At 41.3% G+C, this 18,963-nt stretch overlaps 1 protein-coding gene across 1 annotated transcript in view; it reads left to right on the plus strand.

Moving 5' to 3' along the window:
- rtn4r (reticulon 4 receptor) overlaps nt 1-18,337 on the plus strand; it is a 212,881-nt gene extending 194,544 nt beyond the window's left edge. The window contains exon 2 of the mRNA XM_060906770.1: nt 16,276-18,337. Coding sequence (XP_060762753.1) covers nt 16,276-17,663 — 1,388 coding nt within the window. The 3' untranslated portion in view covers nt 17,664-18,337. The remainder of the gene's footprint in view (nt 1-16,275) is intronic.
- Nucleotides 18,338-18,963: the final 626 nt, after the last annotated feature.

Genomic DNA, 18,963 nt, shown 5'->3' on the forward strand with positions numbered 1-18,963 from the left:
GACAATCAGGTGTGAGTGGGCACCCTGTTTTATTTAAAGAACAGGGATCTATCAAAGTCTGATCTTCACAACACGTTTGTGGAAGTGTATCATGGCACGAAAAAAGGAGATTTCTGAGGACCTCAGAAAAAGCGTTGTTGATGCTCATCTGGCTGGAAAAGGTTACAAAACCATCTCTAAAGAGTTTGGACTCCATCAATCCACAGTCAGACAGATTGTGTACAAATGGAGGAAATTCAAGACCATTGTTACCCTCCCCAGGAGTGGTCGACCAACAAAGATCACTCCAAGAGCAAGGCGTGTAATAGTCGGCGAGGTCACAAAGGACCCCAGGGTAACTTCTAAGCAACTGAAGCCCCTCTCACATTGGCTAATGTTCATGTTCATGAGTCCACCATCAGGAGAACACTGAACAACAATGATGTGCATGGCAGGGTTGCAAGGAGAAAGCCACTGCTCTCCAAAAAGAACACTGCTGCTCATCTGCAGTTTGCTAAAGATCACGTGGACAAGCCAGAAGGCTATTGAAAAAAAAGTTTTGTGGACGGATGAGACCAAAATAGAACTTTTTGGTTGAAATGAGAAGCGTTATGTTTGGAGAAAGGAAAACACTGCATTCCAGCATAAGAACCTTATCCCATCTGTGAAACATGGTGGTGGTAGTATCATGGTTTGGGCCTGTTTTGCTGCATCTGGGCCAGGACGGCTTGCCATCATTGATGGAACAATGAATTCTGAATTATACCAGCGAATTCTAAAGGAAAATGTCAGGACATCTGTCCATGAACTGAATCTCAAGAGAAGGTGGGTCATGCAGCAAGACAACGACCCTGAGCACACAAGTTGTTCTACCAAAGAATGGTTAAAGAAGAATAAAGTTAATGTTTTGGAATGGCCAAGTCAAAGTCCTGACCTTAATCCAATCGAAATGTTGTTGAAGGACCTGAAGCGAGCAGTTCATGTGAGGAAAACCCACCAACATCCCAGAGTTGAAGCTGTTCTGTATGGACGAATGGGCTAAAATTCCTCCAAGCCGGTGTGCAGGACTGATCAACAGTTACCGGAAACGTTTAGCTGCAGTTATTGCTGCACAAGGGGGTCACACCAAATACTGAAACAAAGGTTCACATACTTTTGCCACTCACAGATATGTAATATTGGATCACTTTCCTCAATAAATAAATGGCCAAGTATAATCTTTTTGTCTCATTTGTTTAACTGGGTTGTCTTTATCTACTTTTAGGACTTGTGTGAAAATCTGATGATGTTTTAGGTCATATTTATGCAGAAATATAGAAAATTCTAAAGGGTTCATAAACTTTCAAGCACCACTGTATATGTCTGTGCTCATTTTGCTTCATGGTCTTTAACATGGTGTTTTAGTCGTGTGGGTTTAACCTAATGTTTGGGTCGTCTTGGATTATACTCGTATAGATTAAATATATAATTTTGGTTATATAGTTTTATGGTCATATGCCTTTACTGTGACTTGTTAGTGATTTGGTTTCATGGCCATGCTTTATGTTTTGTGGTGTGTTTATCTGGTGTTTGTGCTGCATTGGTTTCTGGCTTATTATTGGTCAGATTTTACAACATGATATTTGGAGCATAGGACTTCATAGTCTCATCTCATCTCATTACCTCTAGCCGCTTTATCCTGTTCTACAGGGTCGCAGGCAAGCTGGAGCCTATCCCAGCTGACTACGGGCGAAAGGCGGGGTACACCCTGGACAAGTCGCCAGGTCATCACAGGGCTGACACATAGACACAGACAACCATTCACACTCACATTCACACCTACGGTCAATTTAGAGTCACCAGTTAACCTAACCTGCATGTCTTTGGACTGTGGGAGAAACCGGAGCACCCGGAGGAAACCCATGCGGACACGGGGAGAACATGCAAACTCCGCACAGAAAGGCCCTCGCCGGCCACGGGGCTCGAACCCGGACCTTCTTGCTGTGAGGCGACAGTGCTAACCACTACACCACCGTGCCACCCACTTCATAGTCATATTGATTAAATATAACATTTGGTTTTATAGTTTTAATGAGATTTTAGTCATATGCTTATATGTTAATGTGGCTTAAACATGATATTTAATGGTCTTCATGTTATTTAATGGTTATCTGGCATTAACATGACATTTTAGTAATATGGATTTAGCACATTGCTTGGGTCATATGGCTTTATTGATGAAATTAGATGTAGAACTTGGTGATCTTATAACAATTTGGTCATATAATATTCTCCTATGGTCAAGTGTTTTGAACAAAATGTCATGTTTGTATGGAATCAACCTTTTGGTCATGTGACCTCAATTATATTGATTGAAACAAAACATTTTGGGCATATAATATTAAAATGTCATATGATCTTATGATCATTTGGCATTAATATAATGTTTGGATCATACTGCTTTATGGACAAGTTTATTTAACATAACATTTGTTACATAGAAAGGTGCATTTGGTAAAATTAGTCTTTTTTTAACATTTCAGTGGGTTTGACATTTCGGAGCGGAATACAGTTTTCCAAATGGATATTCCCAGCCACTTAATACTTAGGGCTGAGGCTACGACTTAAACCTTTATAACCCTAATTCCAAAAAAGTTGGGATGCTGTTTAAACTGTAAATAAAAACACAATGCCATAATTTGCAAATCATGGAAACCCTATATTTCATTGAAAATAGCACAAATACAACATATCAAATGTTGAAAGTGAGAAATTTTATTGTTTTTTGAAAAATATATGCTCATTTTGAATTTGATGTCAGCAGCACGTTTCAGAAAAGTTGGGACAGGGGCGTGTTTACCTCTGTGTTGCATCACCTCTACTTTTAACAACGCTCTGTAAATGTTTGGGAACTGAGGAGACCAAATGCTATAGTTTTGAAAGAGAAATCTTGTCCCATTCTTACCTGATATACAATTTCAGTTGCTCAACAGTTTGGGGTCTCCTTTTAGGTATTTTGCGCTTTATAATGCGCCAAATGTTTTAAATGGGAGACAGGTCTGGACTGCAGGCAGGCCAGTTTAGCACCCAGACTCTTTTACTCCGGAGTCATGCAGTTTTAATATGTGCAGAAAGCGGTTTGGCATTGTCATGCTGAAAGAAGGGAGGCCTTCTCTGAAAAAAGATTTTGTCTGGATGGCAGGATATTGCTCTGAAACGTATATATATCATTCAGCATTAATGAAACATTCCCCGTCGCAACTTTTTTGAAATGCGTTACTGACATCAAATTCAAAATTTGAAAGTCAATAAAATTTCTCACTTTCAACATTTGATATGTTGTCTTTGTACTATTTTCAGTGAAATATAGGGTTTCCATAATTTGCAAATTATCGCATTCTGGTTTTAGTTATGTTTGACCCAGCTTTTTTGGAATTGGGGTTGTAAATTTGATCACGCTTTACATATCTTCCATGTCATTTGTAGAAGTGAGGAATTAAAAAAATAATAAGACTATTGCACTTAAAGAGGACATTTTCATAATGCAGTTTAATGGTCTAGTGCTTTCACATTTTGTTTGGGTCACATGACTAACTTCATGTTCAGACTTTTTATCATGACAGGAGACTTCTATGGCTCAAGTCGTCTCCCAGGTGGTGTCAGGCATATGATAATTATACGTTTTGATTCAATGATTATCATCTGCGTAGTAGCAGCGAGGATAACTCATGGTTCACTAATGTTTGAGCAAAGTGTCTACTCTAACCATCTATTAGAAGCAATCAACCTTAGCGAGCACAGCGGTTTCGTGATTCTCAGCATTTTAGCCCATTATAACTCATCTGCAAGCTCTTATTCATTCCAAACATGATCAATAAAGCTTCGAGTCCCACGGGGCATGTATTGTCCCCCTCTTGACATGCCCCTGGTGGTATCAGGACAATTGTGGTTAGAAAATGGGCAGGCCATGCACTGTGCTCGTGAGGAGGAGATAAACTTGGAAAGGTCTCTGTATTCACCCCACGCTCTACAGGGACACATGCAAATGAACACAGCAGCAAGGATTGCCACACTTCACTGCTCAAAGTCAACAAGATCCCTCCCTCCCTCTGTCTCTCTCCCCTTCTGCACTCCCGGTTATCTCAAGTGCCTGCTCTGTAGTGTTTCTTGTTCTGTTGTCCTCACAAATAATTTAATTAGACGCTAGAGAAGTGCTTTTGATTTTTTTTTTTTTTTGTCCTAGTTCATCGGTGGTGTGGTGCTCGTCTCTCTGAAATTCTTTTATCAGGATGAGTGGGGTTTTTCCCAGAGAGAGAGAGAGAGAGAGAGAGAGAGAGAACAGCAATCAATGCATTTCATGCAAAGCCAAGTGCTGGTGTTCAGCTTCCCCTGTAATGAACCAGGGAGGTCCTCGTCATGCTAAGAGGCATCCTAATAATCTTGTCACTCAAGAATACCGCCTTGCTCTTCCGCAGTGTGAAATCCGCAAGCTGTGGAATTAGGGAAAAAAAAAATGTGTCATTATGCATCATGCTTTCTCTAATTAGAGAATACTTGAAAGGCAATTCAAAGGGGCTTTTTCAATATCAAACAACTCTCAAGGATGTTATTCTGTACAGCAATTACACTGTTAGATGCAGCTTTTAATGTTTAAAGGCTCTAGAACTATTCTGAGTTAGAGCTACTCATTTTTAGCTCATACGGCTGCAGGCAAAGCTGGATGAGCTTATGCGATCACGTGTCGTCCGTTCATCGTCGTCGTCCGTCCACAATTTACAAAAATCTCTACCCCTCCGACGGGATTGATTGGATTTCGATCAAACTCACAAACAATGTTCCCCAGGTGGGTGTGCATAAAAGTTGTCAAAATGGTGGTGCCACCTGTCATATTTACGATTTTATGGGCATCTTGGCTGGTATTAGCTACAGCCTCTCATCTCATTCTCATTATCTCTAGCCGCTTTATCCTGCTCTACAGGGTCGCAGGCAAGCTGGAGCCTATCCCAGCTGACTACGGGCGAAAGGCGGGGACAAGTCGCCAGGTCATCACAGGGCTGACACATAGACACAGACAACCATTCACACTCACATTCACACCTACGGTCAATTTAGAGTCACCAGTTAACCTAACCTGCATGTCTTTGGACTGTGGGGGAAACCGGAGCACCCGGAGGAAACCCACGCGGACACGGGGAGAACATGCAAACTCCGCACAGAAAGGCCCTCGCCGGCCCCGGGGCTCGAACCCGGACCTTCTTGCTGTGTGGCGACAGCGCTAACCACTACACCACCGTGCCGCCTTATTCAAGACTTACAAAAGTTTTTTGTTCTAAGGTTGGAAAGTTTTATAGTGTTTTGAAAGTAGCTCGAGCAAACTATTTCCGCAGTTTGAACAGCCCGCCATGATATTAATTTTATCCAATCAGAATGCACGTTCATTTTCTCTGCGTAACACTCATGACGTATGTATGTGCCCAGTTGTGTTGGCTCATTGAGGTTGGGAATAGCACGTGTGCTATCGGAAAGTAGGATGAATTGTAAGTGATCGGCTACACAATGCCACAGTGTGTTGCTTTCGGGTGTAATAACAGGACCGATGGAAAGCATAACGATTCTCCAGACGTGTCTTTTCACTCGTTTCCGCTGAAAAACTAGTAGTAGTACTAGTAGTATAGTCTATTATGCCACTGTGTGTGTGTGTGTTATTTCAATGGAAATACCTGTTTCTGCCTCTTGCGACGATTTCGCAAGTCCACGGGTGGCGCCTATCTCATTGCAGCAAATAAATTCTGCTGGACTCGTGAGCAACTCCACGTTACATTTTCCGCACGAGCACCACGCCGTGTCACCTGCACGCAGACGCTCTGCCCCACGCTCGCCATGCCCATGGTCAACATCAGTCTCATCCTCGCCGTCATCCGAGCTTTCTTCTCTTCTTTCTTCATCACCGGAGTCGAGAGTACCTCTCCTAGGTTCAAACTGGTACCCTTCTAAGCCATAGCCTGCTTGCAGTGTGTCTTGCAGGATCTCTTCGTATGATTCGACAGAGCTGTCGCTTTCACTTGATGCGCCCGACGCCATGATTACACGCTTCTCTCCTAGTGCAGTGGGTAGCGCTGACGTCACGGTCTTTTAAAAATGGCGACTCTTGTGCCGTTTAGCGTACCGACTATTATATTTACAATTACCAAGATATTTCGTTGTTTTCTAGTATATAAATTTGATAGAATACTTAAGAATACGTTACTTTGTCACATCAGCAACTGTATATATTATATTTGGTACCCCTTTAAAGCAAAAAAGGGTTCCGGAAATCACTATTTTTGAGGGCATTTTATTTGTGCACCAATGAACATGTCAAAGTGCACTTCAGCAGCTTCGGTAGCATCCAAAAATGAGTCTGGATCGGCTTTTTTGAGTTGCCATGTGCGTCTGTTCTAACTCTAAACTAGCTGAGCTGCATTGGATAGTGATGCGCAACCACTGGCTCCGATAGTGCAAAGGAATTAATTTGTGCTTCAGTGGTAGTGCAAATTGTTACTCTCACTCAGGATCTTTCTACATTATTATTATTATTATTATTATGTTTTTTAGGATGCTATTTCTCCCTCAGTTTTCAACCAATCATCACCAAATATCACAGGAAAATACATCTGGGCTGAATTACAGTGCTAAGACTTTTGGTGCTGATCTGCTTCACTGATCCAGAATGATCCATGAAAAACAGGCTTTTATCAATCACTTATTTCTCCTTCAGTTTTCAACCAATCAATCATAACCAAATTTCACACGAAGAATACCTCTGTGCTGAATTAAGTTGCTATGACTTTTGGTACTGATCAGGATCACCGAACCAGAATGATCCATGAAAAACAGGATTTTTTTCCTCATTAAGCATCATTCTCTATCTCTTACCATTCCGGATCTATAGGGTACGGTGACCAGACGTCCCGGTTTGTAAGACCTAGCACAAATCGCTGCGACTTTAGTTACAGTATGAATCTAGTTTATTTTACTTTTTATTTAGTGTTAAAGGACAACAAAAAATAACTACAGGAGGAATTCTTTCAGGTGCAGATGGGAGTTTAATGGAAAAAAAAACAGTCCTGTTTACATCTCATCTCATTATCTCTAGCCGCTTTATCCTTCTACAGGGTCGCAGGCAAGCTGGAGCCTATCCCAGCTGACTAGGGGCGAAAGGCGGGGTACACCCTGGACAAGTCGCCAGGTCATCACAGGGCTGACACAGACAACCATTCACACTCACACCTACGGTCAATTTAGAGTCACCAGTTAACCTAACCTGCATGTCTTTGGACTGTGGGGGAAACCGGAGCACCCGGAGGAAACCCACGCGGACACGGGGAGAACATGCAAACTCCGCACAGAAAGGCCCTCGCCGGCCCCGGGGCTCAAACCCAGGACCTTCTTGCTGTGAGGCGACAGCGCTAACCACTACACCACCGTGCTGCCCGTCCTGTTTACATATTTGCCCTTAATGCAATATGATATCAACGTGTTACCAGCAAATAAAGACTTTTCCTAGCATAAGCTTCAAGAGTTGGCTGTAGAATTGGCTTTATCTCCTCAAAAATGTTTTAGGATTAACAAAGTACACCTAGCTTGCTTTCTTTACTATCTGCCTCACTGTTTTTTTCCACATCCCCAGCTAGCTGACAGCTTCCCACAGTGCCGACTAGTGCATGTACAAATTAGACAACTAGTCTAGTCTATGCAACCCCTATTCTGAGTATGAAAGATGAGGGTGAAAGGAGAAAGGGTATCTGATGATGCGGATCAGAGAAGAGAGAATTTGATCAGAGGAAAACATGGATGAAATAATAAAGAAATGTGTGGCTGATGTCAATCAAACGAACTTTTATGATCAAGGATGACTAACCACAAAGGGTACGGACATGTGGCCATCGAGATAAAGAAGACCAGACAGTGATCTAAAATAATTGGAGTACATTTCAAGAAACCCCATTAAAACTAACTAGATGAAAGACGAGACGTTGCGTGCAGGTTAGCACAAGCGGCTAAGGCAAAGAGAAAAGGGTGCTTTGAAAGCAAATCTTGGCTATGTGCTTTGTGTAAGGGTGTGCATAGTCTGCTAATGACTAGCAGATAAAATAAAAAAAAAAGTAGGCCTGATGGATTTATGAAGCCTAACGCAGAACAGCCTGGCGATAGAATATTTTTATCCGCTGCGAAGCAGAAAGAGTGAAAGTCTGACAGCTTTCCGGCAGTGGAGGCTGATGGGAGAGGGGATGAGGGAGGGAAAGAGGGAAAGAAAGAAGACAGGTTTTGAGGGAAAGTGTAGCACAGGCTTGCTGTCAAGCCTCAAGCAAGCTCCATTTAACAAGCTGCAGGATGGAGGGACAGACACAGAGATGAGCCGAGGGCTGGCAAGATGCTAGAAATGTGGCCATGCTTCTATCTCTATTCAACATATTGTACTTTTCTGCCTATTGGTTGATATGAAGGAAAGTAATTTTCTTTCTTTTTTTCTTTCTTGGTCTGGATATAATAGGGTAGAAAAATGCATTTCCATGGCATTTAAAACATTTTCTTCGACAAACATTCATATCTCCATGTTTTTCTGCTCATTCATCCGTCGTGCAACCTGGTACCGAATGGACTCTCCACAATTTCCTGGTTAAATTCAGAATTTGTTCACAGGCTGAAATCACTCACTTGTTCACTACTCCTTACTCACTATATAGCAGGGCTTTGAACCGGTTCAAGGAACGAAAACGAAAACCGTGAACTTTTTCTATTTCACATGGAACAGAAACGAAACCAGAAACTTTATTATTTTTTATGTTCCGGAACAGAAACGCTTATTAAAAATAATGGTAACCGGTTAATACCGGTTTTTATTTCGTTCCTCAAAGTTTCCGTAGCCTACAAATAAAAAAGTCATTCTTCTCCTGCGCAAGTTTCTATGACCCGCTGGGGTTCACTTCCTGTGTGACGTTCGCTGACTGAATGGAGAGAGCGGGAGGGTGGACTACTATCACGTCTCCACATCTTAAATAAGAGGTAAATATTGCAGTCTATCGTTATTCAAAAACGTCAGTTTCAAACACGATATCAATATATTTGTCCACGTTAATGAGAGGCTCGCGAACATTAAATGATGTTAACCTCTGTTAGCCTATCAATGCATAGGGCCTGACTAGCCTTTGGTAACACACTAAACGAATTATCTTTCATTTTTGGCACTTTTTCTGTTTGTGTAGATGGGAAGACATACTGAGAATCCAAATCGCCAACATTTGAAATAATAATTGTTTTGAATTATTTATTGTCTTATTTAATGAAGGTTGTAATAGAATTAGCCTACATTTGGCTTAAGCTGGATGAGACAGAGACATAATTTTATAGCCATTTGTTAAACAGCTGACAGGGAATGTAATTACCCGTTCCGGGAACGAAATTTTTTTGTTCTAACCGGTTCAGGAACGTCTATTTAATGGTGAAACCCAAAACCGGAAACGTTAAAATTCTGTTTCTGTTCGGAACGAACCAACAGGAAAAAAATTCTGGTTCAAAGCCCTGCTATATAGGGAACTACCATACGATATAGAGGACTATATAGTGAGCTCAAGAAAAAATACTTTTGGACACTACTCCGTCGTGCCGTTATTTACATCACCGCTGTCGCACAATTGAAACACGCCAGATCAATCGGCTGGTAAATACATGCATGTATTTTTGTGATAAATACATATTATACTGAGCGTATTTACCACATTAATAAATACAATGTACTTTTGTGTCTGCTGCATCTTTCAGTTCTTTTAAAATCAAGGCTGAATACTTTCTTCTTTGCCTTTTCTTAAATCAAATTTGAGACTTTTGATTAATTCCTCCCTCTGCACTGTAACTTTTATTCTTGTATTTTCATCTCATCTCATCTCATTATCTCTAGCCGCTTTATCCTTCTACAGGGTCTCAGGCAAGCTGGAGCCTATCCCAGCTGACTACGGGCGAAAGGCGGGGTACACCCTGGACAAGTCGCCAGGTCATCACAGGGCTGACACATAGACACAGACAACCATTCACACTCACATTCACACCTACGCTCAATTTAGAGTCACCAGTTAACCTAACCTGCATGTCTTTGGACTGTGGGGGAAACCGGAGCACCCGGAGGAAACCCACGCGGACACGGGGAGAACATGCAAACTCCGCACAGAAAGGCCCTCGCCGGCCCCGGGGCTCGAACCCAGGACCTTCTTGCTGTGAGGCGACAGCGCTAACCACTACACCACCGTGCCGCCCTTCTTGTATTTTATCTGTCTTATTTTATTTTAGTTTATTTTCTATTCTCTTACTAGTTTAATTGTATTTGAATGTCCGTTTATAATGTATTTCTTCCTCCATCCATTCACCCCAACACACTTTTTTTTTTCTTTCAGCATGACCGCAATGCATGATGGTATTTATTGCTTGGTTAGTGACCATCGGTTGTACACTACTTTTCATGATGCATTGTCGGATACTTTGAGTGCACTATATAGGGTGTAATAATCCTCACTATAGATGACTTGCAACCACGAGATCAAAATGTGCTACGTCATGAGCGTCCGCCGCGATGGTGGATATACAAAGCAACTAGGATGGCAGCCGCTTGTCTGTAAACAGTGCTGAATTTTGTCAGTATTACCACGATTTGAATAGTCGAGCGAAGATTCGATACAAAAAGAAGATAGATATGTGTGCGTTTGACCCATATTATTTTAAAAAGTCAGACTTTTCTGAAGATAAGACGCTTCTACTGACCATCGAGTACCCAGATATCACGTCTTATCTGGTTTGGCTGCTGAAGAATCAAGTCCGACCTTGGACGAAACATAGCCCATCTTCTGAGTGGGTGCCCAATCTGGGTTGTTTCTACCGTATAATTTTGCTAGTGCTCCTAGAAGCGAAATGGTAATACACGTGTTAAACTTATAACAATGACTGAGTGAACCACGCCAAGAGAACACTCATTTTATAGCAAAATTCTAGCAACATGAAATAAAATTCTTCCATGATATTATCGAGAAAGCTTTTGAATCTCACCTGAGATAAAATGATTACTGCAAACACGAGCTGTTTTTTTTAGAAGGAAAAAAAAGAAGAAGAAACCTGTATTCGTCACATGCACACTTCAAGCACAGCATCAAGCATCCGCTGCATTTAACCCATCTGAAGCAGTGAACACACGCATACACTCAGAGCAGTGGGCAGCCACACCAAAGCACCCGGGGAGCAGTCAGGGGTTCGGTACTTTGCTCACGTCAAGGTGAACAAGGGGTTAGGTACCTTGCCGCACGTCAACCTAACTGCATGTCTTTGGACTGTGGGGGAAACCGGAGCACCCGGAGGAAACCCACGCAGACACGAGGAGAACATGCAAACTCCACACAGAAAGGCCCCTGAGTTCGAACCCGGAACCTTCTTGCCATGAGGCGACCGTGCTAACCACTACACCACCGTGCCGTGGTTTTAGCCTCTGTTACATCAGCCCTGCCGATGTTGTTCAGCCGTACTCATCTCCTCTCCGTACTAAACCTCAGAGTTTCCTCGCCCTCTTTCCGAATCATAGACGGAATTCTTAACAATCGGAACGTGCCACGGTCACGAGTACTGTTGTGACCACAACCATATACGGCACAAAGATATGGCATAGCTAAAACAACACTTAAAGCAGTGGAAAAACAAAGAGAGTTGCGCACGCATGACTATGTTTTGTATGGAACGTCGCTTGACCTCACATTTGTATATCCACCGACAGGGCCAACATCCAGGTTTCTATTTTGCTTTGACGTCACTTGCAAGTCAAGGATACATTCGGACAACACTACAAAATGGTGACCTCACTATATAGTCCACTATATAGTGAGTAGGGAGTGATTTCGGACACAGGGAAAGATTACACAGATTATTTGCTACCAGTCCATCTTATCTTAATACAGTCCAGAACTCCAAAATGTATATCTAACATCCGATCCAGCCACAAAGTCATGAAAAGACCCATCAAAGCACTCATCATTCCTTGGACAGACTAAAATGTCAACCCTTCTGCCATGTTGGAAGATGATTAGTTCCCTTGCTCCTCTTAGTGCCAGCTAATTTTGTGCCAGGCCCACTTCCGTGTTTAATTTATCAGCATTCCCAATAGCCTAGGTCCTCATGCTTGCACTGGCTGATAGATGGGAATGGGTCCCAAGGCGAAGATATCTCCTGGTAGTGCTTTTCTAATTGGAATTCTACAGCTGGCAATTTTTGAGGTGTTGTGCTGTGAAGCAGATAATTGTAACAAATTTGAAGGGTGTTACCAAACCCAAATCAGAATAGTTGCTTGCATGTGTCTGGATAAACTGGCAAACGTAGAGGGGATGCTGATTCGAACATTTTGAAATCTTTGTGTGATCCCATTACACAAAATTTGCCCCCTATGAATTGGTTTCCATTTTTTTTTTTTTGTAATAAAGCACCAGTTTGTCCCACCTTCAGGGTTCCCTACCAGAGAGGGTTTCAAATAGCGCCCCATTAGGAAGCTTAACTATGGCTTTTTCTATGATAAGGGGTTACTACCTCTTTGTGACATGCCACTCTAAATTTAAAACTGCAAGGACAGCTTTAAAGCTAGACAGCCTTTCAATTTAATAAAATCTGTGAGATTTAGTTCCCTCTGAAATGCGGTCATTGTGATATATGTTTATTTCTGTAATATCTCACAAAATATCAGGACATTCTGTGGCTGGGAAGTTGTTTAATTTGAGGGGATTGAAGCAAATAACGTGCATGAAATCGCTCGCTTTGCGCAGTCAAGCAGACAGAGGAAGTCCGTGTGTGTGCATGCGCATGTGCCGGTTTACCTTTGACCGTGCACTGACCGTTCCATCATTCTGTCGCTAAACGAACAGCTGATCACACCGAGGTGCTCGCTGAGCGCCGATATTTATTAGTTTGGTCCTGTGTTTCCTTTCCTTCGTATATAACATCACGTCTTTTCTTCTCGCTTTCTTTCCGTTACTGTAGTCGGCCTTTCACGTTTCATTCGCACACTCACGTCCTCCATTTTTCTCTCCTGTTTCAAATTTGTATCCCACAATGCCTTGCGTGAACTGGGAAAGCCCACCACGTGCTGCATGATGTAGTATCTTGAATTGGGTCATGGTGAAGCAGGAAAAAATAGCAGAGAATTTAGGGCCATGTGGCCCTAAATTCATTAATTCTTCTATTAAAGAAAAACTAATAAAATTAGAAGCCTGTGATTCAAATTCAGTAGCTTTCGGTCCACAAAACAAAAATAATTAGGTGCCGGGAAAATTATTTTTATGACCTACACTTGAAAAATCTGAAAGGCAGTCTAGCTTTAAATATGGGTTATAATTACTAGTTATAGTACCTGGTATATAGATCATAAGGAGGAGATAGCTCTCCCACTCTGCTGTGCAGGAGACCACATTAAAATCCGTGAAAATCTGGCGTCATGTGTGTAACTCGGACGCTAATTTTTGAGCCAAAAGATTTACAAAAACAGTTATAGTCATGATTTCTCAAAGGGAAATAATAATATAGGAACTCTTCTTTATAGAGAAATAAAATAATTTCAAATATCACGCAGAAAAAAAAATTAAAATGCAGAAATTGGCTTCAAGCATTTGAACAAAATTTCATGTCGATTTCACCCAGGAAAAACTATCGGAGCCAGAGTAGTGATAACACACTAAAATGTACTTTGTAAGGTTGTTATTGAACCTGAGAAATTAAAAAAAAGAACTTTATTCATAAAATATTTATGAATTGAAACCACAGGAGTCACTGGTGCGTGACACGTGTAACATGGCCATAATTTTGTTGGACAGACGATGACTTTCACCGACCTTGCTGCCATTACATGCATCCCGGATGTCTCGCGCAGTGACATCACATGAGTGTGTCTGGAGATCCCCATGACCTAGTTAGCTCAGTCTTAACACTTCCGAGTAGAAATTAGCGGGCACCTGTTTCACGCATAACAGTTGGACGGAGGGTTACGGCTGCACATTTAAATCCAAATAAAAGACTTATCGCATTTTTTTTTTGCCAAAAAACTTGACAGCAGTCAGATTTATATCTATTTAACACACATAGCCTGACTTTTTACATTTAATTTTAAAAATAGCTTTTTAAACACTGTCTGAGAGTGTTATGCGCATGACGCGATTTTTAATTGGCACCCACGTAGATTTGGGAAGAGTTACAATGAAAATATTTTTCTGTGTTTAACTTTGAATGTAAGCCTTTCCATTAGTACACTAGAGTAAAATTTTAATTTAATCTTATTAGAGTGACATAGGATTGAAATACCAGCACCAATTTTGTCATAAAACGGGTCTCCAAAACAGTGCATTATTTGACGAAGACATTGATTAAAAAAAAAAAATATATATATATATATATATATATATATATATCAGTGGCGGCTGGTAGTCTTTCAAACAGGGGAGGCTGGTCGGTTACGATATTTCCAGATTTTAAAGGAAAAAACACATCAATTTTGCCCATACTCTTGCCTCTGATCTGGCTGATTGTTGGCAGGGTCACAAACTGTGAAATAACAGGTTCTTTTGGCCCATTAGCCTACTGTCCAATATACATGATGGTGGTGTTGGGGGGGTATATTTTAACATTTTATATTTTAAAATTGTGGCATGTTGTTTAAAAATTGATCATTATTGAAAGCAGCTCTTTGTCAGGAACCTCAGCAGTAACAGCAGAGTGTTCTGGAATAGGCACAAGCACTGACCTTGGGGAGCCAAACATAGAGCTGGGTGCCACACATTTCATTCAATGACACTTTCCCTATATTTTACTTATTTTGACTGAGAAATGTTTTATTGACAATTTTGATAACCCTTCACTTTTAATCCAGGTCTGTAGTGTGAAATGTTCTCGGCTGTGTTTTTGTTTAAAAATGTTTTCCAAATTGTAGCTGTGTTTAATTCATATCCAGAAAAATATATATTCCAATATAATATACTCAGCATAAACATTTTAAATAGATTCTATATTTTTGGTCCATCCATGACATATTACTAAAGTAGCCTATTTACTGTTGTTGATGTGGGTCACTTGCTGTTAGCCAATTCACTTTCTCGTACCAGGAGAGCTGAAAGGAACGAGTATTATTCCCTACCTTTTTCACCAAGTCAATTTGAGGCGTTGGTCTACCCTGCTCTTTAATTTTAATTTTTTCCTCGAAAGGAAGACTGGCAAATGGCTTCGCCAAAATTAAATCAGCAATGCTTGGCATCCGTGCGCAGCTTTCTTGCTAGCTTACTAGCCCCCTCAAGTTCAAGTTCAATCACTGAAATAAACAAAATTTCTGGAACTAAGATAGCAAACTTGACAACACTATATTTACACTTTATTTACAATGAAAATATATACAAACTAAAAAAGCTGGTAGAAACTGTATGTAATGAATGAAATCGAAATGTAAGCTGATCTCTTACAATACACCACAGCACTTGCGAATCCGCATGGGACTGAACTGAGATTCACCGCTGCCTGTCTATATTTGAAACGAGCTGTCAATCAAAGAAAATATCCAGCCGCTTTCACCAATCACCAGTCTCCTCGCGGAAACTGCCATGTCCCTCCCACTGTGAGGCTGGGAGTCCGTAGGCGGGCGTTTTCGCAGTATTTGTCCAATAATCATCTTGCATTTTGATATTAAAAAGCGCATCGCTCCCAAATGCCATTGAAGTGCACTGAGGCTGGGCTGCATCGCGCTGTCACGAGGGGGAAAAACTCACGCACACATTAGGCGAACTGGGGAAAGTTATAACGGAATGATTTCGCACTGTAGTGGGTTGAGCACATATATTTCTATGATTCTGGATCTGAAATAGCAATGTTATAAGGTCGGCTATAACATAAGCCTAGCGCAATTCATCCTACACGATGTTCGTCATTTTTAGAGGAGGCTGAGCCTCCCTCGTTGTCTTAGAGCAATTGCCCGTGATATATATATATATACACCTTGCTCATTTTATCAGTACTGTCTAACAGACATACAATGACCACAAAAAAAAAAAAAAAAAAAAAAAAAAATATATATATATATATATATATATATATATATATATATATATAATTTCTATTTATTCTCTCTCATGCTACACAACCACAAACCTGGCATATGGCATTTGTAACCCCTTATTATATGCAAAAAATAACCTTGATGTATGTTGAGATGGTACACAAAGATGAAATGATAACTAATATGCGCAGACTGAACCCATTTGTTCTTCTGTCCTCTTTTCGCAGGAGGCCGAGTCTTCTGCCTGGTGCTATGGCTGAATGTTGTGCCAGTGTTGAATGGCTGCCCAGCAAAGTGTGTATGCTACAGTGAACCGAGACCAACCGTGGCCTGTCAGCAGCAAGGCCTGTTCTCTATTCCTACTGAAATCCCTGTCCGTAGCCAGCGGATATTTCTCCAGAGCAATAAACTCACAGTGGTCCGTTCCACCAGCTTTAGCTCTGTGCATAACCTCACTGTCCTCTGGATGTACTCCAACAATATCAGCCACATTGAGTCTGGGGCCTTCTATGGCCTGGAGAGACTGGAAGAGCTAGATATTGGTGACAACAGTAACCTTCGGATCATCAGTCCTTCTGCCTTTCGAGGTCTGACAAAGCTGCGCATTTTGCACCTGCACAGGTGCGGACTGTCTGAACTTCCTATCGGGGTGTTCCACGGACTCTACTCACTTCAGTACCTGTACTTACAGGACAACAACCTTCTAGCCCTGCACGATGACACATTTGTGGATCTGGCCAACCTTACCTACCTGTTCCTGCACAACAACAAGATCAAGGTGGTGACAGACCACATGCTGAGAGGTTTGATCCACCTAGACCGCTTGCTCCTGCATCAAAACCGTATCGTTCATGTCCAGCAGCAGGCGTTCAACGACCTCGGGAAGCTGACTACCTTGTTTCTGTTTTACAACAATCTCACGATGTTGAGTGGTGAGACGATGGAACCATTGGTGTCGCTCCAGTATTTACGTCTTAACGGGAACCAGTGGATTTGTGACTGCCGAGCCAGGCCTCTGTGGGATTGGTTCAAACGCTTCAAAGGTTCCAGCTCTGATCTTGAATGCCACCTTCCAGTCACTCTTGTTGGGAAGGACCTGAAACGGCTTAAAAGCAATGACCTGGAAGGATGTGTCGAGACCACCCCTCACTCTGGAAAGTTCCTGTCCTTTGATGACCCCATGGGAGAGAGTATTCCGAGATGCTGCCTTTCAGATAACGACAAATCCTCCATCATTTCCAGCAAGACTCTACCTGACCCCTCATCTTACAACAGCCGCCAAATCACAAACAACCCCCAGAAGGAGAAGGAGAACATTTCGAAGACAAAGGTCCTAGAAACCGAACGGATAAAGAATGACACTCGCACCAAGCAAGGAGTGAGCCTTAATGACGGGCCATTGGCAACCCTTTCCAACAACCTAGATCAGTCTCTGGACAAACTCCACCCAGACCTGTTGGATATGGAACCTTCAACAGCACCAGCTAAAAAGAAAAAAAAGTGCTCAAAAAAGCCCAAATCAGATCAGTCATGTCTGAAGGGCCATGGATCTACTCTTAGAGCATTGGGTGTTCTGTTTTTTCCCATGTTTTGGTTGTCATTAACCATGTCTTAGTTTAAAGAGGACCAAATTCTCAGATCAGTTTCGTTTGCTCATGACAATGGCACAAAAACATACCTTTGGTAACCTAAAGTTACAGACAGAGACTGTAGAATGGGTTGCGAGGTTAACCTGCACGGTTGAGAATGAACAAATTATAAAGCTAAAGACACATTTAAAGAAATGGATGCCTTTACAAAACCCATATGATTTAATGTATATAAAAACTCAGTGCCCAAATGTTTGTTCTATGTAACTTTAAATGTGCCGTGTTTAAGCAACACCGCAGAGAGAATCATCTTCCCCTTTACCTGCAAAAGCTTACACTGACCAGAAAGTGACTACAGAAAACACACTTAAAAAAAAAGAAAGAAAGAAAGAAAGAAAGAAAGAAAGAAAGAGCTTAAAACAAAACCGAAAGCACACAAGAATGTCAAAGGTGTGAGATGAAGATTTCCGTTGCCAGTGTTATTCTTCAAAGAGTGATACATTTGTTCAATACTGTTATGTTTTTTTTATGTTTATAAGTATTTCTGTAAAGATAAAAATGTTTATTTCTCCCTGAAACGTGCAGCATTCTGTCTGCGTCACAACATGATTTTTACAGGTGGCGACTGTCAACGGAATGCTGTCTAACTGTTCACTGAGATTGCGATGGAATTATAGATATGCATTTTATTTTACTGGTGTACAAGCATAAATATATTACAAATAAAATATCTCATTTTGTACAGCGGCTTTTTTATTATGCGCCCTGTCATTGCACATTTCACCTTCTGTCCAGAATAAATAAGAAATGATAATGGTTTGCTGAGCAATTACACAAACATGTCATTAGATGCCTGCATCATCAAATCAGCAAACCATGACAGACACAACAGATACATCTTCAAGGAAGTGAGAAGGAAAAAACAAACAAACACATTTTCATTTTTTGTGGTTCATTATGTCTAGAATTAGGTTCATTAAAGGGCCAAAATAGAATGCTAATGATGTCATACATAAGTAATGTGCTCTTATAGGAAAATAATCAATGATGAGGTGGAGTGAAGTAGTCCAATGTGAAGCAGAGTTTCTGTGACCACATTATAGTTGATTATTTTCCAAGGACAGCAAGTCCTGATTTATTATACCATATATATATATATATATATATATATATATCATCTCATTATCTCTAGCCGCTTTATCCTGTTCTACAGGGTCTCAGGCAAGCTGGAGCCTATCCCAGCTGACTACGGGCGAAAGGCGGGGTACACCCTGGACAAGTCGCCAGGTCATCACAGGGCTGACACATAGACACAGACAACCATTC

Source organism: Neoarius graeffei, chromosome 24, assembly GCF_027579695.1.
Source record: "Neoarius graeffei isolate fNeoGra1 chromosome 24, fNeoGra1.pri, whole genome shotgun sequence".
Classification (NCBI taxonomy): Eukaryota; Metazoa; Chordata; class Actinopteri; order Siluriformes; family Ariidae; genus Neoarius; species Neoarius graeffei.